General features: G+C 38.9%; 1 protein-coding gene across 1 annotated transcript in view; it reads left to right on the top strand.

Annotated features, from left to right (window-relative positions):
- Window positions 1-19,699, top strand: part of PPFIBP2 (PPFIA binding protein 2) — a 74,896-nt gene that overhangs the window by 16,300 nt on the left and 38,897 nt on the right. Inside the window, exon 3 of the mRNA XM_064163795.1 lies at window positions 16,469-16,558. Coding sequence (XP_064019865.1) covers window positions 16,469-16,558 — 90 coding nt within the window. The remainder of the gene's footprint in view (window positions 1-16,468; window positions 16,559-19,699) is intronic.

The following is a 19,699-nucleotide window of genomic DNA, read 5'->3' as shown; positions in this document are numbered from 1 at the left end:
TTTTGAGCTTTTCCTCTCCAGCCCCTTAAGGAAGAGGCATAACATTAATGGAAATAAAATCTGCTTTTAGAAAGGGCTCCTTTTTGCACTTCTGTTGTGTGGGATCTCTGAACATATCAGGATATCAGGTTCTTGAGTTCACGATGTAACTGGACACAGTAACGGCTGCCACTGCTCTGAGGTAGAGAAATAGGTTTGACAAACTTAGCACTGAATTCAGAAAGATTATTACTATGTATTATAGAATGAAGATTTAATAGTTGCTGTAACTGCATAAGTATTTTGACCAAGCTAAATCATCGTTAATTACAGACTTTTAACTACTTAGGAACTGTATTAATTTTTTTGCCTCAACATGAATGTTGGGAGTATGCTTTAGGATTATGAATTCTTTGGCCTTAAAACAGACCAAAACCACTTGGGGATTATCATGGAGTTCATATGAAACAATTTTGTGTGCAGTTTCAATGCTTCTTGTTAAATATTTTAGTGTAGGTGGTGTCCACATGACATATCACAAAGCAGGTAGTAATTTCAGCATTAAAAATTAACTGTCACAGTAACGACTGTCTGCTTGACTTGGTGAGCTATGAGAGAATGTATTTAGTTACAGTTTCATTTCATAACTCTAAATGAACTTTACACTGTTATTTTAGTTTTCATTCTATACATCTTTTATGGAACTCTTTTCTGAGTTAAAAGGAATGAGAGTGATCTTAGTGTTCCTGAAGTGATCTTAAGCATGAGTGAAAGCCTCATTTGGCAGAGAGCAAGACATAATCTTCCTTCCAGTGGAACATTTATGTTTAAAGCAAGCCACTTAGCCATGTAGCTTTATATACCTACCCTTAAAAGTACTGAAAACTCATCAGTATTTTCCTGAAAACTCATTAGTATTTTCCTGATTAAGTTTTATGCAGAAGCCTAATTTTCTAAATGTTACCAATCTGAGGAAACAAGAAGTGGAGAAGAGCAGAAGAGATGCTGAAGGAATGTGTGGCAGAGGCAACTTGTTAAATTAATGTTATTTGCCTTATGGTTTATGTTGTGCCTTGTTTCATTTCATACTTTGTGTTTTTTTAATGGTAAACCAGGGAATTTTCACATAAGTAGGATAAATACCTTAGAATCTCAATTGCCATTTGGTCATAATTAAACTTCAGAAGAGATTGTTTCCACTGTGCCTTAATATCTGGGAAATTTGGTTTTGTTGACTGTCTTTACAGGGACTTAAAACAGAAAGCCCCAGTTTAGAATTCTAACTTGGTGAAGTCTGTGAAGTTTTGGAATTACTTCAAAGTTTTATTTTAAGCATGTGTTCAAATGCTCTGCTGAAACATAATCAGTGGTCTCTCTGTTTCACTGTTGTCTGAGATTAATTTCATAGTTATCTGTCCAGAAGAGAGGCAGAAAATGACTGCTTTACAAGACACTTCAATGTGCTTGAAAACACACTTTTGTAAAAGTATCAATAGAATTCTTTGGCAGCAGCTAAAAGGGAAGAGCAATGTCAATTAAAGCCAGTATATTTATCTGCTGGTAGATTTGACTGTGAGATTCAACTGTTGAGAGTCATGATGGAGCTATATATAGCTGAATCTTCCCATTGCCAAGAGGTATTAGCACATGTTAAATTGGAAGTGGACCAGTCGAGCCTGCTTGGGACAGCACAGAAAAGCCCTCATTCCATAAGCATTGGTGTTTATTTTTGCCAACTTGCAACACTAGATGGATATGGTTTCTGAGCAGTAGTCAGAGTCAAAAGTTGTATGACCCAGTCCTCTGCTGTGCTTCAGCTCCTTTTAAATGAGATGATGATGCAAGTAAGGCCTTGAGCTTGTCCTCTCAGAGTTCCTCAAGTGTGTTAGAGCAATTGACAGCACACAAGAAGTAGCAGAGACGAGTCCTTCATAGATTCAGTTTTCTATGAGTACTAGAGAGTGCCTTGGAGCTAATGGAAAGGGGTTGTACACAGCTTGCATGGAGTTTTTTTAGATGAAGCCTAATTTATTTTAATGTGTTTTTTTGGAGTCAACCTTATCTCTTGACTCTGATTGTTCACTGTAGCAGCTACCAGCAGAGGCAGAAAAGTCTTCTCTGCACAAAGGACTAATAGCAGCCTTCAAAAGCTTTGGAATAAGCAGGGCTGATTCAGATCTCTTTCTTTAAATGACATGGTGATATTAGCTTTTGGTATTTTATTTCATCATTGTGATGGTCCATGATGCCTAACAGAGCCATCTTCAAACAGCAGCTTAGGCAGAATCGTGTTATGGCCTTAGGTTTAGCATACTCATGGAAGAAAAGGGATATTCCTGTTATAGCAGGGCCTGTGTCTTTATGTGTTAAGCATTCTGAGATTTCAAGCTAGTCTGCTGACACCTTCTGAAGTTTAGCCCTTGGGGCTGTGGGATAGCCATAGGCTATCCACACCTCAATACCATGAGAGGGTATAGAGGATTACTCAGGAGGAAGCCGTGCCTGTGTACAGAGATTGCATGCTAGCTTTCAGAAGGATTAATGTGCTTTGGTTCCCTTTATCTCTCTTTCAGCTGTTGGCTTCAGCATCTTCCTTTGCACTGTCTGAATATCCCATCAGTTGATCTTTTATGTCTATGGTGATGCATGGTGTCTTTTTTTGATTTCACATTATGCTCTGTCACTAGAATTTCCAACTGTATTGCTTTTTACTGGTTTAAATATGATACATTATATTAAGTTATCAAACATCAATGTAGACAGGTAAGTGCTATGAAGCATCTGCTTTTTAAAGTGTAGCCAGAGCAAACACTGGAAAATGTCTTCCATAAAGTAACTAGCAGAGAGGTTGGTAAGAGAGAATTATTTTGTTAGGTGATAACAGGTAAAGTGCCAACACAGGAATGCTATTGACAGTTTGCATTTGTGCTGCTCTGAAAAATCACCAAAAAAAGTGGCTTAGCACAAATTTAACTGAGTAAAAGGTGAATTGCTAATGTAACAGTAATAAATGCAATTTCATAGGGCCTCAACTAGGTGGGAGAAAGAGAAACAATGGTGGAAATGCAAACAACTCTGTACTACTTCAGTTCCAGTGGTGGCAGGAAAAGAATACACCAGACAGTAAGACTGCCTCCTTACTCAGTTTGGTGAGTTGTGGGTGTTTTCTTGCCTCATCATACATCTGGAGTGGAAGGGCATGAGAAGTGTAACTGACCGTTTAAAGCAATCTTTCACTTTGTTTCAAAGCTGTTAATCCAGCTCTGTTTACTTACTAAAACCTCATTTGAAACATTTGCTCATTCTCCCTGGGATAGCACTTGAAGGTGGTGGTGCTGCAGTGAGATTGGGGGATTTTTGCTTGGTTGGTCCTTAATTCTCCATTGAACTAGAAGCTAGTGCTTAGTGAAAAACTACACACAGACATGGATTTCCTTAAAAATAATACAGTGGTAACCTGATGAAGCAGTCCTCAGATTGCAGTGTATTTCCCTTGTTTTCACACTGGCCAGAGAAGCTAGCCTCCTGTTCCCATGAAATGGACAAGTAGCCTAAGCAAATCTGGGGCAACTGATTTCTATCCAGTTGGTATCTGAAACCTTTTTCAGGCCAAAGCTCAAGCAGGATGTAAAGTTCAGCATGCAATTGACGGGTTAAAAGGGAGCATGTGACTGTCTGGAATGTATGTTGTCAACATTCATGACTGATAAGATGCAGAAAATTCAGACACGTTTACCTTTGAATCGGGAAGAATGACTAACAGAATCAGGAGACCTTTACACCAAATCCAGGACAAATGAGGAGGCAGAAATAAAGTAGATTTCCTTTTAAATGCTTTTCAGAAGAGAACTGGATACTCAGCTAGCTGCAAACACTGCACTGACACACTAGTGAGTGAGGTAATCATTTTCCTGCAGTTTTGTTTAAATGGAAACCAAACCCAGCAAGAGATTGCGTGGTGGAATGTTTTGAGATGTGTGCTTTCCCCTTCCCTGAATAACCCTGAATTGAGTGTTGGAGTCTGTATGTTGAAATGGATGAAATGTGGAACTTGAGGCTCCATAGTGGTGGTGCTGTGGGATATGCAGTACTTTGAGATAAAGTTTGATAGATTTGCTGTCCTCTGTAATCACATAACTAGTTTTCTGGGGAAAAGTATGCCTTCAGCTGTACAGACCTCATGTTTAATGTCAAGAGAACTCCAGTTTTCAGTTTGTCAGTCATGACAGAGGCTGTCATGCACAGAGAAGTGCACTATATTAAATACATCTTAATTTTTTTGAGTTTGTTGTGGTGATTTGAGGTAGTTTGTTTTGTTTGATTTGATTCTGGGTTTTTTGGGGTGGTGTTTATGTTGTTTTTTTTTCTTTTCCCTTTTTTAATGGATCATTGACAAAGAACTAAGGCTTTTGCCAGGCAGTGTGAGCTATTCAGGAAACAGCTGTTTTTATCAACTTTTACGATATCAAAAAACCCTTCTACAGCCAGTGGAGTATGAGTACATTCTGTGTACAGAGCAACCCCAGCCCTCTTCATTTCTATCTTGTAGTGTGGTTTACTTTTGGAAAATGGCAGTTCTTTTATCTTGTCATATTCACTGGTCATTTTAGTTATTTTGGCAGCTTTAGACTTCTAGCACTAACTTTCTAAAAGCATTTCATACATTTCTTGTCCCATGACTTCCTGTGTTTATTGCCTGTTGTTACTTAAAGAAAACTGGAAATCCAGCTTTATGTCCTTCTCCTTTAACACTGTATTATGAAAGACTCTAAAAGGAGGTCTGTGAGGTCAAATGGATCAAGAATTGACTGTAATAATGAAAGCTAACATCCCTTGCAGAAGCTCCTTCAAGTATAGGTGACTTCCAGTTTGGAATGTTGTCCTTATAAGAACTGCATTTCAGGATGTACAGATTCAGACTTTTGAGCTCTTTGTATATATCATTAGTATGAGGGGTAACTTGGACCCTGCCTGGCTCATCCAAACTGCTAGTTTGCTTCATCTTCAATGCAGAAGTGAGTTTGGCTGTAGAAACTGAAGAAAATGGAGCAATAAGTAAATTCAGATCATCACAAAAATCCCATGGAGATGGCTGCCGTTTGGTCTTAGTAGGCATTTCCCAAGCAGTTGTTCTTGTTTGTGTAAGAGTCCATTGCCCAGTGTAAGGCCCACCTTTAGCTAGTGGGTGATAGAATGCTGGAGACTGGAATCTATTGGGAAAAATTAGAACTTAATCATAACTACTCTGTGGAGGCACTAGAGGACACCACCGTAGCAGGCAACACTTGTAGACTTCCCTTCTTGCCAGAGCATTGCTTTGCATATGCATTTTTCTTGGTGTTGCAAGTTTGAAAATTTGCCTTGCTACATGACTTCAGCTTCAGCAGGAACAGACAAAAATCTTGGAGGGGTATCATCATCTGCTGTTAAGATAGAAAACTGCCTTGTCAGCAATATTTATGGGATAATTAACTTATCCACAGGATCGTCCTTGAATTCTTCCTCTTTTTATGATGTCTTTTGAGAAGACAGGCAAGTAATTGAAAGAGCAGAACTTATTTTTAGGTTTAAGTCTGAGCCTGAAATAAACTGAGAAGGCTGAGTAGTGTTACAATAAACAGGGAGTAAAACGGAGACAGGAAATAGGGGGTCTTTGGTAATGAATTCCAGTCACTCTTGAAACAGAAAGCCAGAGAAAGCATTATTTAGAAATAGTTTCTCAGTGACAGCCTAATAATTTTTAGCTTGTTATTCAACATTAAAAGGGAAGGGTTTCTGCAGATTTATACTACTCTTGAAAGATCCTTTTTGAAAGATCATTTAGCAAGTCTTGGTTTTGGCGTTTTTAGAGTTGAATTGTTCTGGTGTTAACTGATCTGCTGTTTAAAAAAACCAGATGTTTGGGGGAGAGTCTGAAGTTTATACAGTTGTGTGTAATATATACATCTGTGAGAAGCATTTGGGATAAGACTGGGGCAGAAGACTGAGCGTAAAGTATGAGCTCGCACTCGAGAGTTTAGAATTTGAGGGCTGAAAGGGGACGAAGTCACAACTGCATCCTGTAGAACTAAGCCGTGCGCTTGCTTCCAAAGTGTCTTTTAACCCTGGGAATGTGACTGCTGAGATGGGCCCAAAGCATGGATGGTGAGATTGATATTTACAAGCACTTCACGTGGCTGAAGAGGGTAAGTGGTTTGCTGGGCTTTGTGTTTTCCTTTGTAAATGCACTTTAACAAAGCTTAGTCAGAGTTCGCAGCTTTGTGAAAAGAAACGTTGAGTGCCTCAGACTTAAAACACTGTAACTTTCTTCCTGAAAAATGAGTTAAAGACTTTTCGTGTAGGAGGAGGAGGCTTGGGGAGGGGAGAGAGAGTCAGCTGTCTTTGTCTTTAAACTTCAAAGATTCTAGCAAGTGCTAGTGCTGCTTTCCTTTCCAACTAAGTAAATCCTGCATGAGAATGTATGGGGGGGGAAAGGGCTGTTTACCATAATGTCCTTGAAAATGAAAAATTATTTGCCTTAGTTCTTCACTTAACTCTTCACTGAGGTAACTGCATGAGACCTTTCAGGATGCCTTTGTTTTAGGCAAAAATAATGATACTTCTCCCCTGTGCACAAACTCTGATAAAGTTGTGTTTAAAAAATACATTGTTATTAAGCTTCTGGTTTTTTGTGATGAACTGTCTGAACATGAATAAACTGCACGAGATTGTTTTCTGTCTTCCTGTAAAAGAAAAAATGCAAGTTTGTGCAATTGTCTCATCACCCTGGAAAAAAAAACCACTTCATTTTTGTCAGCTTTCAGATTCTTAAAGCTCCGAGTATTTATTTTTCAGGGTTTGAAAAATCCAGGAATGTGATGTGAACAGGTCCTTCGCAGTGGAAGGTTGTTGTTTTGTGGGGTTTTGGGGTTGTTATTATTAAAATACTAATTTGTGTGTCATGTAGGCAGAACATCCTCTTATACTTCTAAAATCTCTTTGAACCTGCATGTACTTTTTTGCAAAGTCTGTGCATGCCATTTATTTTAGTGCTTCTGTATGGCATTGGACTGAAGATATATGTGTGTGCATATACACATACACTCTATTTTACTAGCTGTATGAAGATAAAATGTAGGCAAATATGTGAAGTGTGATTAGGAACTTTAATTTGGGTAGTTTCTTGAATATAAAATATTCATGATCTAATGCCAGTATTTAATAAAGACTTGAGAATCTTGAAGTTAGTTTACAAAACCTTTACATCAGATTCTGGAAACTTTTACCATTTCTGGAGTGTGGGAGTGAGTGGGATACTGAAGGAGAGGAGACAACAGGAAGTAGCAGTTGGTAACATTATCTTATTAGTGTAACCTGTGCTCTGTGCATTTAAAGCTAAATAAACTCTAGTGGGTTTAGAGATCACCCATTAATTTATTCAAATGAAGTTAGGAATGTGGTATATCTGCCACCCCTACTTCTGCTTTAAATTTAATTTCTGAAAAGATAGGTTTGCTAACAGAAGGCTGCAGTGTGAGGTTATCAAGCTGCATGGCATTCAGGATACACTGAGGACAGTAACAGATAGTGAGAAAGGGCTCACAAAACAGCTACAGTGCAGAAAGTCTCTGAAACACACAGATGCTCACAGATCTGGAGAGGCTGACACAGGGTGTCTTTAGGGTGATTTTTCAAGTACTGTGTTCAGAAAGGTGACTGTGTTTAAATGTAACACAGGTTTTTACAGAAATTAATAATGCTTTTACTGTTACATGTAATTATTTTTTACTGTTACACGTAATTCCTTACAAGCTCTTTAAGGGGCTGAGAATGTGTGGGGGAAGGGAATTGAAAGTGATTTTACATTGTTCCCAGGAGAACTTATGCAGTCTGCTTCTCCAAATTCCTTTGACAAGTGATTTTTAAAAAGAAGTTGAAACAGTTTAAGTTGCTTATTTAATTCTCATGTTGAAGAGCCCTGAAGTCACATGTCTAGCACTGATTACGAGAGCATATAAAGATTTCAGGCCCTGCAATCATAAACTGTTGCTCTTTGTCTGATAATGAAAGCATGAGTACTCTCCAGAGTAACAAATGGCACTTCACAAAAAGTAACTGCAACAGACTTCCATAAACCCTTGGTGAAGTATGCCAGAGCTGACTCAAATTTCACCATTAGCAGGAATCACTTCAGAGAGCAGGATCAGTTTTGATGTTGCAGTGGTTGGCTAAGCTAGGTTTGCATGGTATCTGTGGCTTGGACTGGGTTAGGACAGCAAACAAACACAAAAATCACGAGATACAGGCAGGGACAATGACAAATACAACTGCTATTCTTGGATCTTTAGAAGAGAGGATCTGGTTTTATGCAGTAGTCTTGTAATACAGTGTGCATCATGCAACAGCAGCAAGAACTAAACAGTATTTAGATCAAATTGAAATAAGGTATCACCATACTTTGGCTATGGTCGTTCTTGGCACAGCATTTTAACAGGTCATTTTAATATGAACAAGATCCAGAAAGAGACAGAGTGTATTTGTTGGTCATCCTAACCCCATCCAAGCCCACAAAGTGGACAGCAAAATGTAAGAGTGGATGTACAGAGCCAAAAACCAACTTAACCTTGTCTCAGTGGCATATGAGGCACAGCTAATCTGTTTTCCTTTGTTTACTGTTGTCTTTTTTACTCCACTTTCTCTTTTTTTTTTTTTCTCCCTGGCTTTTCCCAGTAATAAAAGTTATATAGTCTGCAGTAGTATTTCTCACAAAAGAAAGAGTTTTCTCTGATGATACCAGACAAAATTCTGCAACAGGTACAGCTACACTGTGCTATACCTTGCTATTGGACAGTGATACTTGAATGGCAGTTTCAGAACTGAGCTTATTCTGGCTGAGAAGCAGAATACCTGACACAGACACGTAGTGCCACCCTGCTTTTATGCAGCGTTATAAGGGTTTGTAACAATGCAAATATTCATAGTATCATATCATAGTATCATAGTATCATCAGGGTTGGAAGAGACCTCACAGATCATCGAGTCCAACCCTTTACCACAGAGCTCAAGGCTAGACCATGGCACCAAGTGCCACGTCCAACCTTGCCTTAAAGTGCCCCATACCTCATCAGTAAGACATGAAGTCTGCCTAAGGAGGATATGGGAATTTATGAAGGCATTGGTCTGGTGTTTCACTACTGAACAAGGGCAAAATCCTGACAAGCTGGTGAAATGCTTGGAAAAAGTCTGACCCAGAGAGAAAAAATCACTGTGGTGTGTTGGTGTCTGGCCTATGCTTATCAAGCCCTTCTGAGAGTGCTCAAGAGTAAGAGAAGTCTCTGGACCTACAGATAGACCAACAGGCACAGCAGCTGCAGCAGAGTATCAGCCTGTGCCAGTTTCAGCTGCCTCTGTCAGCAGCCTGTTTCTAGAAGGCTATGAAAGGTTCTCATGGATATAAAATGCACTTTGAACAGCAAAGGCAGCAGCATCGTTCTCATAAAATAGTTGATGGGCAGTTTGTGGGAAAGTGTCTTGCTGATAAGTGATGTTTGGTTCTTTGACAGTGCCTAGGCATAAATCTGTCAGTCTTTTAAAGTTTCTGTTGCAAGCTGTGGAACTTGAGACACTCCCCACTATCTGAAGTTGGAAGTGTCTCATCTTTAGGAAACGTTCTTTGGTTCTTCCAAGGGATCTAGGTTAGAGGGATGACATACAATTTCAACTGGTGTCTTGTTGCTTTGTTCTTACCTTTCCATCTGGCCTTAACTGGAACACACTATTCCAAAGAAAAATGCTATAATCCCTGTTTTAGTACAGAGGCATGAAGGTACAGCCACAAATAGTTAACAAGCATCACAAAAATATATGGTAATAGTTACTATAAACAGTATTACAGGCTCTCTAAGGACACTGTAAATTAACTGAGTTATTTGAACTGCAGTGGGTGGAATGTACCAAATGGAAGGTCTCTTGTCTTATTTTGAGAGAAAAATATGAAGTAGAGGTGCTTGACTGTGGTAGCTTGCCTTGAACTTACTTTCTGGAGTGCATGCAGCACAGTATGATGGTTGACCTGAAAGAAGTATAGATAGTTCTTAGACTTTACTTTCTTCCCAGGTGCTGTTCATGACCTGTCCTAGCAAAAGGTGGTGCAATCAAACCCATGCTATACCTGTTAAATTTGTGATGCTAAGGGTGAATCTTATGACTTGTGTAAGGCTGTCTTCCTTTCAGTAACGTAACTATCTGGAGGAGAAAATAGGAATTAGCATTAGGAAAGATTTTCCAAATATAACTATTTGGTCAAAATTGTGTTATAAGTGCTACAGAAATAGAGCTAGCTTTGTCTTTACTTAATTTCAGACTATATGCTGTTAGCTTTCACAAGTGACTGCCGCTTTCACTGAACCAGCCAGGAGCAACAGCCAATAGCAAATGTATTGTTGGTTTAGTAATTGCCTTCAGACGAAAGGCAAGCACTGCAGATCCAGAAGTCATGTTCCAGTCTTCTTCTCCTCAAGTACACAGAGTGAATGTACGTGTATTCAGATGGGTGTGTATCTGAGATAGTACTAACATGCCAAGAGATTAAATACATAGATGTCAAAATAAAAATGTTTACTGTGTAGGCTGCTCACTCATCACTTCACAATAGCAACTGCTGTAATTCATAATATCAGTTCTGCTGACCCAAGAGTAGTTAAGGAGATGAAAAGTCTCTACTCTTCTAAATACTGTCTACTCCAAAACAGGCTGGGAAAAGCCTGTAGTGAGTGTTTTCTTGTGTTGAAATACAATACTGCAGTTTGTGCTCCTGGTATGCTGTGGAGAAAGCGACTGGTTGAGCTGCACTGCCTATACTTATTTTCAGCCTCTAAACTGCAACATGAAGCGGGTCCCTAGTCTTCCCTATTAATGTTGTATTATAGTTGCCACTGGCATCTTATTCAGTTATTAGTGGAACTGAAAGTGATTCATGTGACTGAATAAGAGGAAGATTATGATATAATTTGTCTTCTGAAAGAAGCGAGTGACTTGTTGGAAAACCTTACAAATCATCACTCTCACTGACTGCCAGGTTTCTTTTCCCAGCTCCTCACTCCTACACAGTCCAATGTGAGGTCCATAATCCTGTGCAACAGCTTGCTGATCAACTTCAGAAGTTGGTATTTTTCATTTTACAGTTAGTTGTGTTGCATATTCTTTGAGCTGAAATGGAAACAGCACACATGAGGAGAACATAAAATGGCCTATGTTCAGTTTTGTTACCTTGTACATGCACTTACTTTAAGGGACTTTCTTTTAGAGCCAATGAAGACTGAGCTAGGAATTGTGTTACAGAAGCTTCTGAGCTGAGTGCTGCTGTCTCCAAAAGACTTTCCAATCCGCCAGTGGCTTTTGGAGCTTTATGAGCTTTAGTGAACTTCTCCTCTGTGAACTTGCTTTGTAACTCAAATTCTGTTCAGCTCTAGCATCTACAGCCTTCTGTTGGCAAATAGTTCCACAGTTTTGCTAACTAATGGGTGAAGAAATGTCCTTCTTCTTGTGCTGCAGCTGCCACTTGCTAGCTTGATCCTAGGCCTCCCCAGCTTCTTTTAGTGGATGTTGCCATCTTCTCCCAGGCAACCAGCAACAGAACAAGGGGACACAGTCTCAAGTTGTGTCAGGGGAGGTCTAGGCTGGATGTTAGGAGGATGTTCTTGTCAGAGAGAGTGATTGGCATTGGAATGGGCTGCCCAGGGAGGTGGTGGAGTCACCGTGCCTGAAGGTGTTCGAGAAAAGCCTGGATGAGGCACTTAGTGCCATGGTCTAGTTGACTGGCTAGGGCTGGGTGCTAGGTTGGCCTGAATGATCTTGGAGGTCTCTTCTAACCTGGTTGGTTCTATGATTCTATGGTTCTATAATTCTATACAATGGTTTTCATTTTGTTCTGACAATAAACTGCATTCTGATTTGTTTTCTTTTAAAATAGCATGCAAGGAAATGCAACATTTCATGCCTAAAGGTCTCTGAGAGGGCTGGTGATAATTAAGATGGCTACCTGGGTCAGTCAAACATATCTTCCCTTTCTTGACGGACCCTTTTATATTTTTGCTAATTATCTTTATATTCAATTAGAGATTTTGAATCATACTTGGATCTATGATTATTTTTGTGTGTGTCATATATCCTGGAGGAATATTTAATCCTTTTTCTTGGAAAAAAGACTCTAGTACCTGGATCATGTAAGTGATACTTAAGTTTCCAGCAGCTACTAGAACTATATCCAGATTAAAGTGCATATTCCAGAGATTTGGAAATTAAAAATGAAGAAGCTGCTGCTGCAATATGTGATGGAATGGAAAAACACAAAAGCCTTGCTCTTTTCTTGTCTTTTTTTCTTTCTAGAACCAGGAAAAGCAGTTAATTTGGAATTGCTTCAGGAAACATTTTATGTTAATATCTGATGCAATCTGATGGGCATTAAACTATACTGGAAATCTCTATGGAGATTATAGTGCAAGTACTTCAAGAAATTGCTTTGCAGCTCCTTTAGGCAAAGTATTTATAGTATACACTTGACTTTTCTTCTGCAGTGATACTGCCATCAAGATAGTTTCAGTTACTTTGTGTGTCTTCTGATTTGCTTACATGTGTTACTATAAACCTTTTCCCATGTTTTTGTGCAATTTCTTTCCTTCTGGTATTATAATTAACATCATTTTTTTTTCTTCTGTTATAATCATTAACACATTAAGCTTATAATTTGTGGAGATCCCGTAATGATTTTTTTTTTATCTTGACTGCTACATCTTCTGAAATAACATCTTTGTGGAAAATCTTGGTGGTTCAGCCTTCTGGTCATGTGGTTGCACCAGTCTAGTGTTTGTGAGCTCTTAAACCCATTTGTCTTTTAGTCATGACTTCAGTGCTACAGGTACTATAATCAGTTGCCACTGATACATGTGATATCTAACTATACTTGCCCAGTTTCCTTTCAGTACTGACTTTCCAACTACAGAATGCACTCCAATCATCCACAGATGTCCTTGGTTCATATTACATTGTTTTATCTTGTCTTTATGCATGCCACAGAGATTTCCCAAGTCTGAAACAACTGCCTTGTGTCAATCAGCCACTTTTATTTAGCAGATCATTTTCTGTATACTGTACTTCCCTGTAGTTATCTGAGCACTCCTGGCCTGACCTATGGGCAGGGTTGATGTTTTCTAATGTTCACATGGGTGTGATTCACTAGGTTTTACATGAGTAGTAAGTACTGGACTTATAGCAGAGGGTATTTCACAGTCTCTGCAGCAGACATGATTGGAGGCTATACCTTTGGTAAATGTGAGTGTAGTAAAATTACATTATTTGATGTTGAACTAATTGTTAATTAGCTATTAAAATGCTGAACTGTGTTTTGCATTTGTGATCGATTTGGTATGTAAAGATGCGTTGGCAGTAACTTAACTCACTGTGCATGTGAGACCTGGGGGGGGGAGAGTGGTTCCACAAATGGTAGCAGTTATATTTCTTAAATCTAGCCTAGAAAAATAGCAAGTGATAGCAGGAGAAAGAGTACAAAGTCTGCTTGATTAGGTGGTCTTCATCAATAGGCTTTGTTATTAAGAGAATCTTTTCCTGCCTGGCAGTGTGTTGCTGTTCCCTGAATACTTGATGTTCGAGGTGCAGGAAAGTCTCCCCTGCCATTGTGTGTGAGCCAGAGACATACTGGGGAAGGCCTGTGGGCTCTCCATTGAGAAAACTCATTTAATGGTATGTAATTGAGTTTTAACCCTACTGGAATCGTAGCCACCAAGGCTAAAGATTTTGAGTTCTAAGTACAGTGGAAGATTTTGTTCTCTTAGTGGAGTGACAACCCAGGCAGAAGGGCTGGCAGTATGACTGTGGATGCATAGCTGAAGCCAAATGATTATCCAGGCAGACATACACTTGTTTACTTATATTCTTTGTTTTCATTATAGTACTTTAGGACCATACAGACCAACTTTTAATATGAAGGGCTTAAGTAAAACTGAAGATCCATGTTTTATAAAGACAGTGTGGGGCTTGGGGGAAGAGATTATTACTCAATAAGCAGAAGGCTTACTAAAATGATGTCAATATGTTAGGAAAGATGGACAGAGATGCTAGGATGCAGACATTCTAAAAGATGAGAACTAGTCAGAAGGAGGAGGACTGGTCACCATTCCTTTAAAGCTTTCTGTACTTACAGCTCCCTACAAGTGCTGCTGTAAAACTTCATTTGTCTGAAGTTTGTTCACGTGTAAGTTATGCACTCACACGTGCACTTTTTGAGCCATTTCTGTGAGGGCTCAAATCTTAGTTGTACTACTATAAACTGGTCAAAAGATAGTAAAAAAAGTATAGTCTGAGTAGAGTTAACTGATTGTGGATTGAGGTTCAGTTGACCTGGTTGACCTCTACAACAGGGAAAAGGGACTGAGCTTAGTGAATTTATATGTGATTCTATGTAGGGAATTTGCAGCCATGCTAGACACAATTAAAACAGAAGAGCCTGATGCACGGGAAAACAATAAATAATAGCATGCAATACAGCATAGACTACTGCAAGGTTATAAATTTAAGCAGAAACAATGACTAAATACAGCATGAATAACAGAGTACCAGCTAAATAAGAGCATTAAAAAGAGATCTAGAAATTATGGGTCCTAGGCTGGAAATATATCAGTGTTACTGTATGGCTTATGTGAAAAGAAATGTGGCCCAAGGGTCTTTTAGAAGGTTTTCTCCACTCTAGCCTTTTTCAGCTGGAGTCCTGTGTCTCCTCTGAGGCACTTCATTTTGAAGGAAGTCAAGGAACAATTGACGAAGAGGAGTCAAATGGAAGCAACGAGGGGGATCTTGAAAAAATAACCTGTGAAGAAAAGACAGAAAAACTTCTATTTGTTTAGTCCAATTAGTGACCTTCTAATTAAAGATCTACAGATAATCTTAAAATATGTAAATAATTTCTGAAGCAAAGGGAAGGACATTTTGATTAGCCATGGTAGTGTGATAGGAACCAGTAGGTTGAAGCTGAAGAGATGATGATTCAGGTTAGACATTAAGAAAAATGTGCTCATAATGGGTAGCTAAGAAGTAGATAGTCTGGGGAGGCTTGCCTAATCCATTTCTGGATATCTTTAGGAGTAGGCAAAACAAGAATATGGCAAATAATTAAAGGTCCTAATAGAATGGAATAGTGAGCCAGATGATACCTTTCATCCAGTTTATTGCTGTCTTTGTGATTCAGTTCTGTTCCAAATTATCAGAGACAAGAGTGCTTAGTTTGTCTCAGCTCATAAAAGCGCCATACTTATGTCTAGTTTAGTACTTTATGGCTTGGAAAGTGTCTTTTGATTGGATAAATATTTTTATTTCTTGATTTGGGTTAATTGACAACACATTTATTTTCATCATTTCGTTTACATTTGGGCCTGTAGACCTCACTGGAGATGAAAAAGCCATGAATATATATATATTTTTTTAAAATCCTATTCACAAATATTCAGCTGAAAAAGACAGTTGGGGAAAAGAATTATAATTGTAATTGGTGCCATTGTACATGTAACTATAAATGTGCAATCAGCTGCAGATTAGTGTAGCTGAATGGAAGTCAGTGAAGTTGGAAAGTTGTGTTAGCTAAAAAGCCAGCCCAGAGGGTTTTATTCCCTGGCAGTAATGCATTGCCTGCAATGCAGCTGGGAAATGAACCGCTGAGGGCTCATGTTACTTTTGATGCTTTAAGCAAACAGCTCCATTCCCACAGTTGCACAATGTTTCAGTATGCAGGATAAAGCCATGGGACTCTTCTAAACTTTCTAGAATAAATCTACAGTTGTCTGTTTGTGTTTGGTTGGTTGGTACTTTTTTTAATTGTGGTGTTTCTCTCTGGAGTATTAAAATTCAGAGGAAATCAGACATAGCAGTTAGGAATAGGCTATGTTTTAGAAGATCTTGCTTCTTAGAGCTGTTTAGAAGTCCATAAGTGATTACATAGCTAGAGTAGCTCCTGATCAGAATTTGAAATTTCAACTATTTTTTGGTTGCTAACAAAAATAAAGGTATACTTTTCTTTCAGTAATTTCTAAAAGTCATATTATATATATAGGCAATATTTGCATTTAAAAACTAAGCATCAAGATCCCTTTATTTTTGTAAAAGATTGGTAAGCCCAGGTATTTCCAACTGAATTATTTTTATGTTGATAAGATGGTATTTCCCAATGAAAAGCAGATTTGCTGAAAAGTATCCAATCTGTTATTATACCATTCCTGATTACTGGAAATGAGAAAGTATTCAAACTCCATTAAATCAAAACAAAAAAGGTATGTTCAAAAAGATCTAATGTGTATCAAATAACCAATTTTGGTCTGTAGAAACATTTTGCATGATTTTGGTATTATAACAGTCACTCAATATATATAATTTTTAATTAACTCTTGCTTGAAATTTTAATATTAACTGTAAAAAAAAAAAAACTCATAGCACTTTCCCCCCCCAGTCACAGGTGAATCATCATGCGTCTAATAATGAAACTTATCAAGAAAGATTGGCACGATTAGAAGGTGATAAAGAGTCTCTCATTCTGCAGGTATGTCTTAAAGAGAACTTTGTCTACGTAGTTGATACTCAAGGAATAAAGCTACATTGATAAAGAGGTTTTGCTGTTAAATGTTACCAGGTCACTAAATGTAACCAAAATTAATCGGGAATTAATTTGTAATGTGTAAAACGAATCTGAGTGGTATCATGGTGGGGTAGATTGATAAAGGAGTGGAGATTAATAGCAGTAACACAGAGAACAATGACAAAGAAGAAAGAAGAATTTTAAAACAGTGCTTTGGAGTCCCAGGGCAATGCTGTGTTTATCCTTCTCATACCAGGTTTGCTGGGTTGCAGCAGCTGAGCTTTTCTAGGTTCTGTGTGCCACCCTTTTTAATGAGATGGAATACTGGGAGATAGATAGAACTGATAGTTTTCCTGCTTGTATACTGTACCAAAGTTGCTTTGTATCATCAACAAACTTAAGGGGGAGGGAACAATATAAAAAGAAAATTTGATAGTAAAATGTATGCTTGAGCTCTTCCAGATTTTTCCATTTTACCAAACCATTTTCAAACAGATGTCTAGACCCATGCAAGTTTTTCTTCTGCCAAGAACACATTGTAGAACTTAAAATACAAAACCCAGTTATTTTTCCTGGGTATTTTCATTGCTAAGCTTTATATTACGTGCTTTGTAAACTGAAGCTGGAGATTCTTTGAGTGGTCTTCTCATATCCTTTCTCCTTCTGCTTACAAAAGTGTTCATAAGCATGCATGTTTGTATCATACAAAACTATACCAGGTAGGTGTTCTACCTACCTTCAGTTACTAGTTTCTGCAAGCATGTTTTGTCTTGCATGTTCCGTTCACACTTGTGTTAATTTACTGAGCAGAATTCTTGCTGCTGTTGTTAAACAAACAGTAAATGGTTTGTGAGACATAAGCTGAAGCTTAGTTGGATTTTTTTAATTACCAAATTCAAGAGGAAAAAAAAATGAAGAAAGAAAAACCTGAATGAAAACCAGATTTCTGGTTGGTGTGTTTAACTGTGCCACAAATTCCATTTTTTTCTGAGAGGGAATCAAGTCAAAGGAGACAACATCACAACTGATATTGATTAGGACACCATTTATTAGTCAAATAACTATAAAATCTTGATTCTTTTAATAATAGCAAACAACATTTCACACAGTACATACAGAGTTCACTCGCACACATGAGCAACTCATAATTGGGTTAATCCTCCGTAGACCAAACTCAGATGTTTCATCAGAAGCAAAGGGTTGTACTGATTCACCTGTGGCTCTATTCCTGAAGTTCTCTTTTGTTTCATCATAGACGTACAGTCCTGGAATCTTTGCCTGCTTATAGCAGTCATTGTCATCTTGGATGTGGTTCATGCTGTGCAGCCTGTGGTTGGCCATGTGTACTGGAACACTTGTACAGACTTGGCTGAATCTTGGTGTTCAAAGTGTATTTGCTGTAGTAGATTTAGCAGAACTGCTCATCTCCTCTGCTTGTAAATTCGTCTCCAGGCTACTTCTCAGTACTTACTTTCCTGTCTTTGTCCTGCTGTTTTCTAGTAACTATTTCTTCATCCACAAATAGGTACCTATAGAATGCAGCCAGCCAAAGTTGTATGGTGTGGTTTGGAGACCTACCTACAGTTGTTCTCAAAAAAACCTGTAGTAAAATCAGAAATCATATTTCCTTTGCTTTCTACTCCCACTACATCTCCATCAAATCAAGAGGCTTAGTCAATATTTACGTATTTTCCTATCCCACTGTCTAGTGTTGCAATAGAACTCCAAAAACCTCAGGCAAGTAAGACAGATGAAAACCTCAGTCTGGTAGAATAACATCAACAACAACAAAATAAAGTTGCTGTGATGGAGCTGAGGTTAGAACCTGGTTTACACCACTTCTGCATATTCCATCTAGGCAGATGAATATGAAGAACACAGGCAAGTCCCATGCTGAGATTACACTTGCCTGAGGGAGTCTGCTGGTACTAACCTGACTCATGGATGTGACCACTGGTAGAAAGGATGAGAAAGTGATGGGAAACAGAACATCTCTATAGCTCATGTTGAATTGTGCCAGTGACTGTGGCCTGTAGCTGTAATCCGTAGGGAAGGCGAGGCTCAGAACACTCCAGTCTTGTGGCAGACTTTCTGCAGAAGCAGCAGCACAAGGCACAGGTAGTTCTCCCCTGCCTCTGTCCACCGAGGCTGAGTTGAACAGTGCAACCTGAAACTTGATCCCTCTCTTCAGTCTGTAGTGGAAGCTGGAACTGCTGCAGCATCTGGAACACCTTGTTACAGCTAAGTGCCAGTGTACTTCTTCAGGTGGTTGGTTGGCCTTCTTTCATAAAGGTTTTTAATCCATTATGGCATTTGCTTTTTAGGTAATTGTTCAACACACCTCACTTGTATAGTTATTTATAGAAAATACAATGTCTATGGCTCATTCTTGCAGCTGTTGCACTGCTCTGGCAAGAGAGACTTGCCGGCATAGCATATGCTGGGGTTATGGTCTGTGTGCAGCCTGCTGATTCCCTGAAGAGTCTGGCAGATGTGATCATGAACAGAGGGGAAAATATTAGCTCAAAGTGGCTAATATGCCCCTCAGCCTAGCTACTGGAACATCCAACACATACTTCTAAAGCTGCTAAGGTTTTACTAAATTCCTTTGCAAGTCACATTTAACATACAGCCCAACCCTTTATGCCTCTTTTTTCTTCTCTCTGGAACCTGCACCAGACTGGAGGGGAGGATTCCATTTGTTTCTTCTTGCATTCTGACCTCTCAGGGGCTCTTTCTGTGTGCCATCGCTCATTTAATGGGAGCAAAACAAAGTAGGCAAGCAACACACTTCCTTGCAGAGATTTCTCCCTGTACCCCAGCTTGAGCGTGTGTTCCTGCCATCTGCCTCCACCCACTCCTTCCTATCATCTCTCATCCTGCATTCATGTGTGCTCTACCCTACAGCTGGCTGCTTTAAAAATAGTTTCAAAATGGGGGGTAGGAGGGGAAAGACCTTTTTTTTTCTCCCCCTCTCTGTTCCTTTCCCAGGCATGCTTGTTTTGTGTTAGCAGATAAAACAGATCACTTAGTCACCCCTTCTGCAGCTTCCCTGAAGTGGATTTGGTTGTTCATTGATTGTTGTTTTTTTGTTTTTAAATGATG

The sequence above is a fragment of the Pogoniulus pusillus genome, chromosome 24, assembly GCF_015220805.1.
Source record: "Pogoniulus pusillus isolate bPogPus1 chromosome 24, bPogPus1.pri, whole genome shotgun sequence".
NCBI lineage: Eukaryota > Metazoa > Chordata > Aves > Piciformes > Lybiidae > Pogoniulus > Pogoniulus pusillus.
Note: the sequence above shows the minus strand (reverse complement) of the source record. Positions and strands in the feature narration are given on the sequence as shown.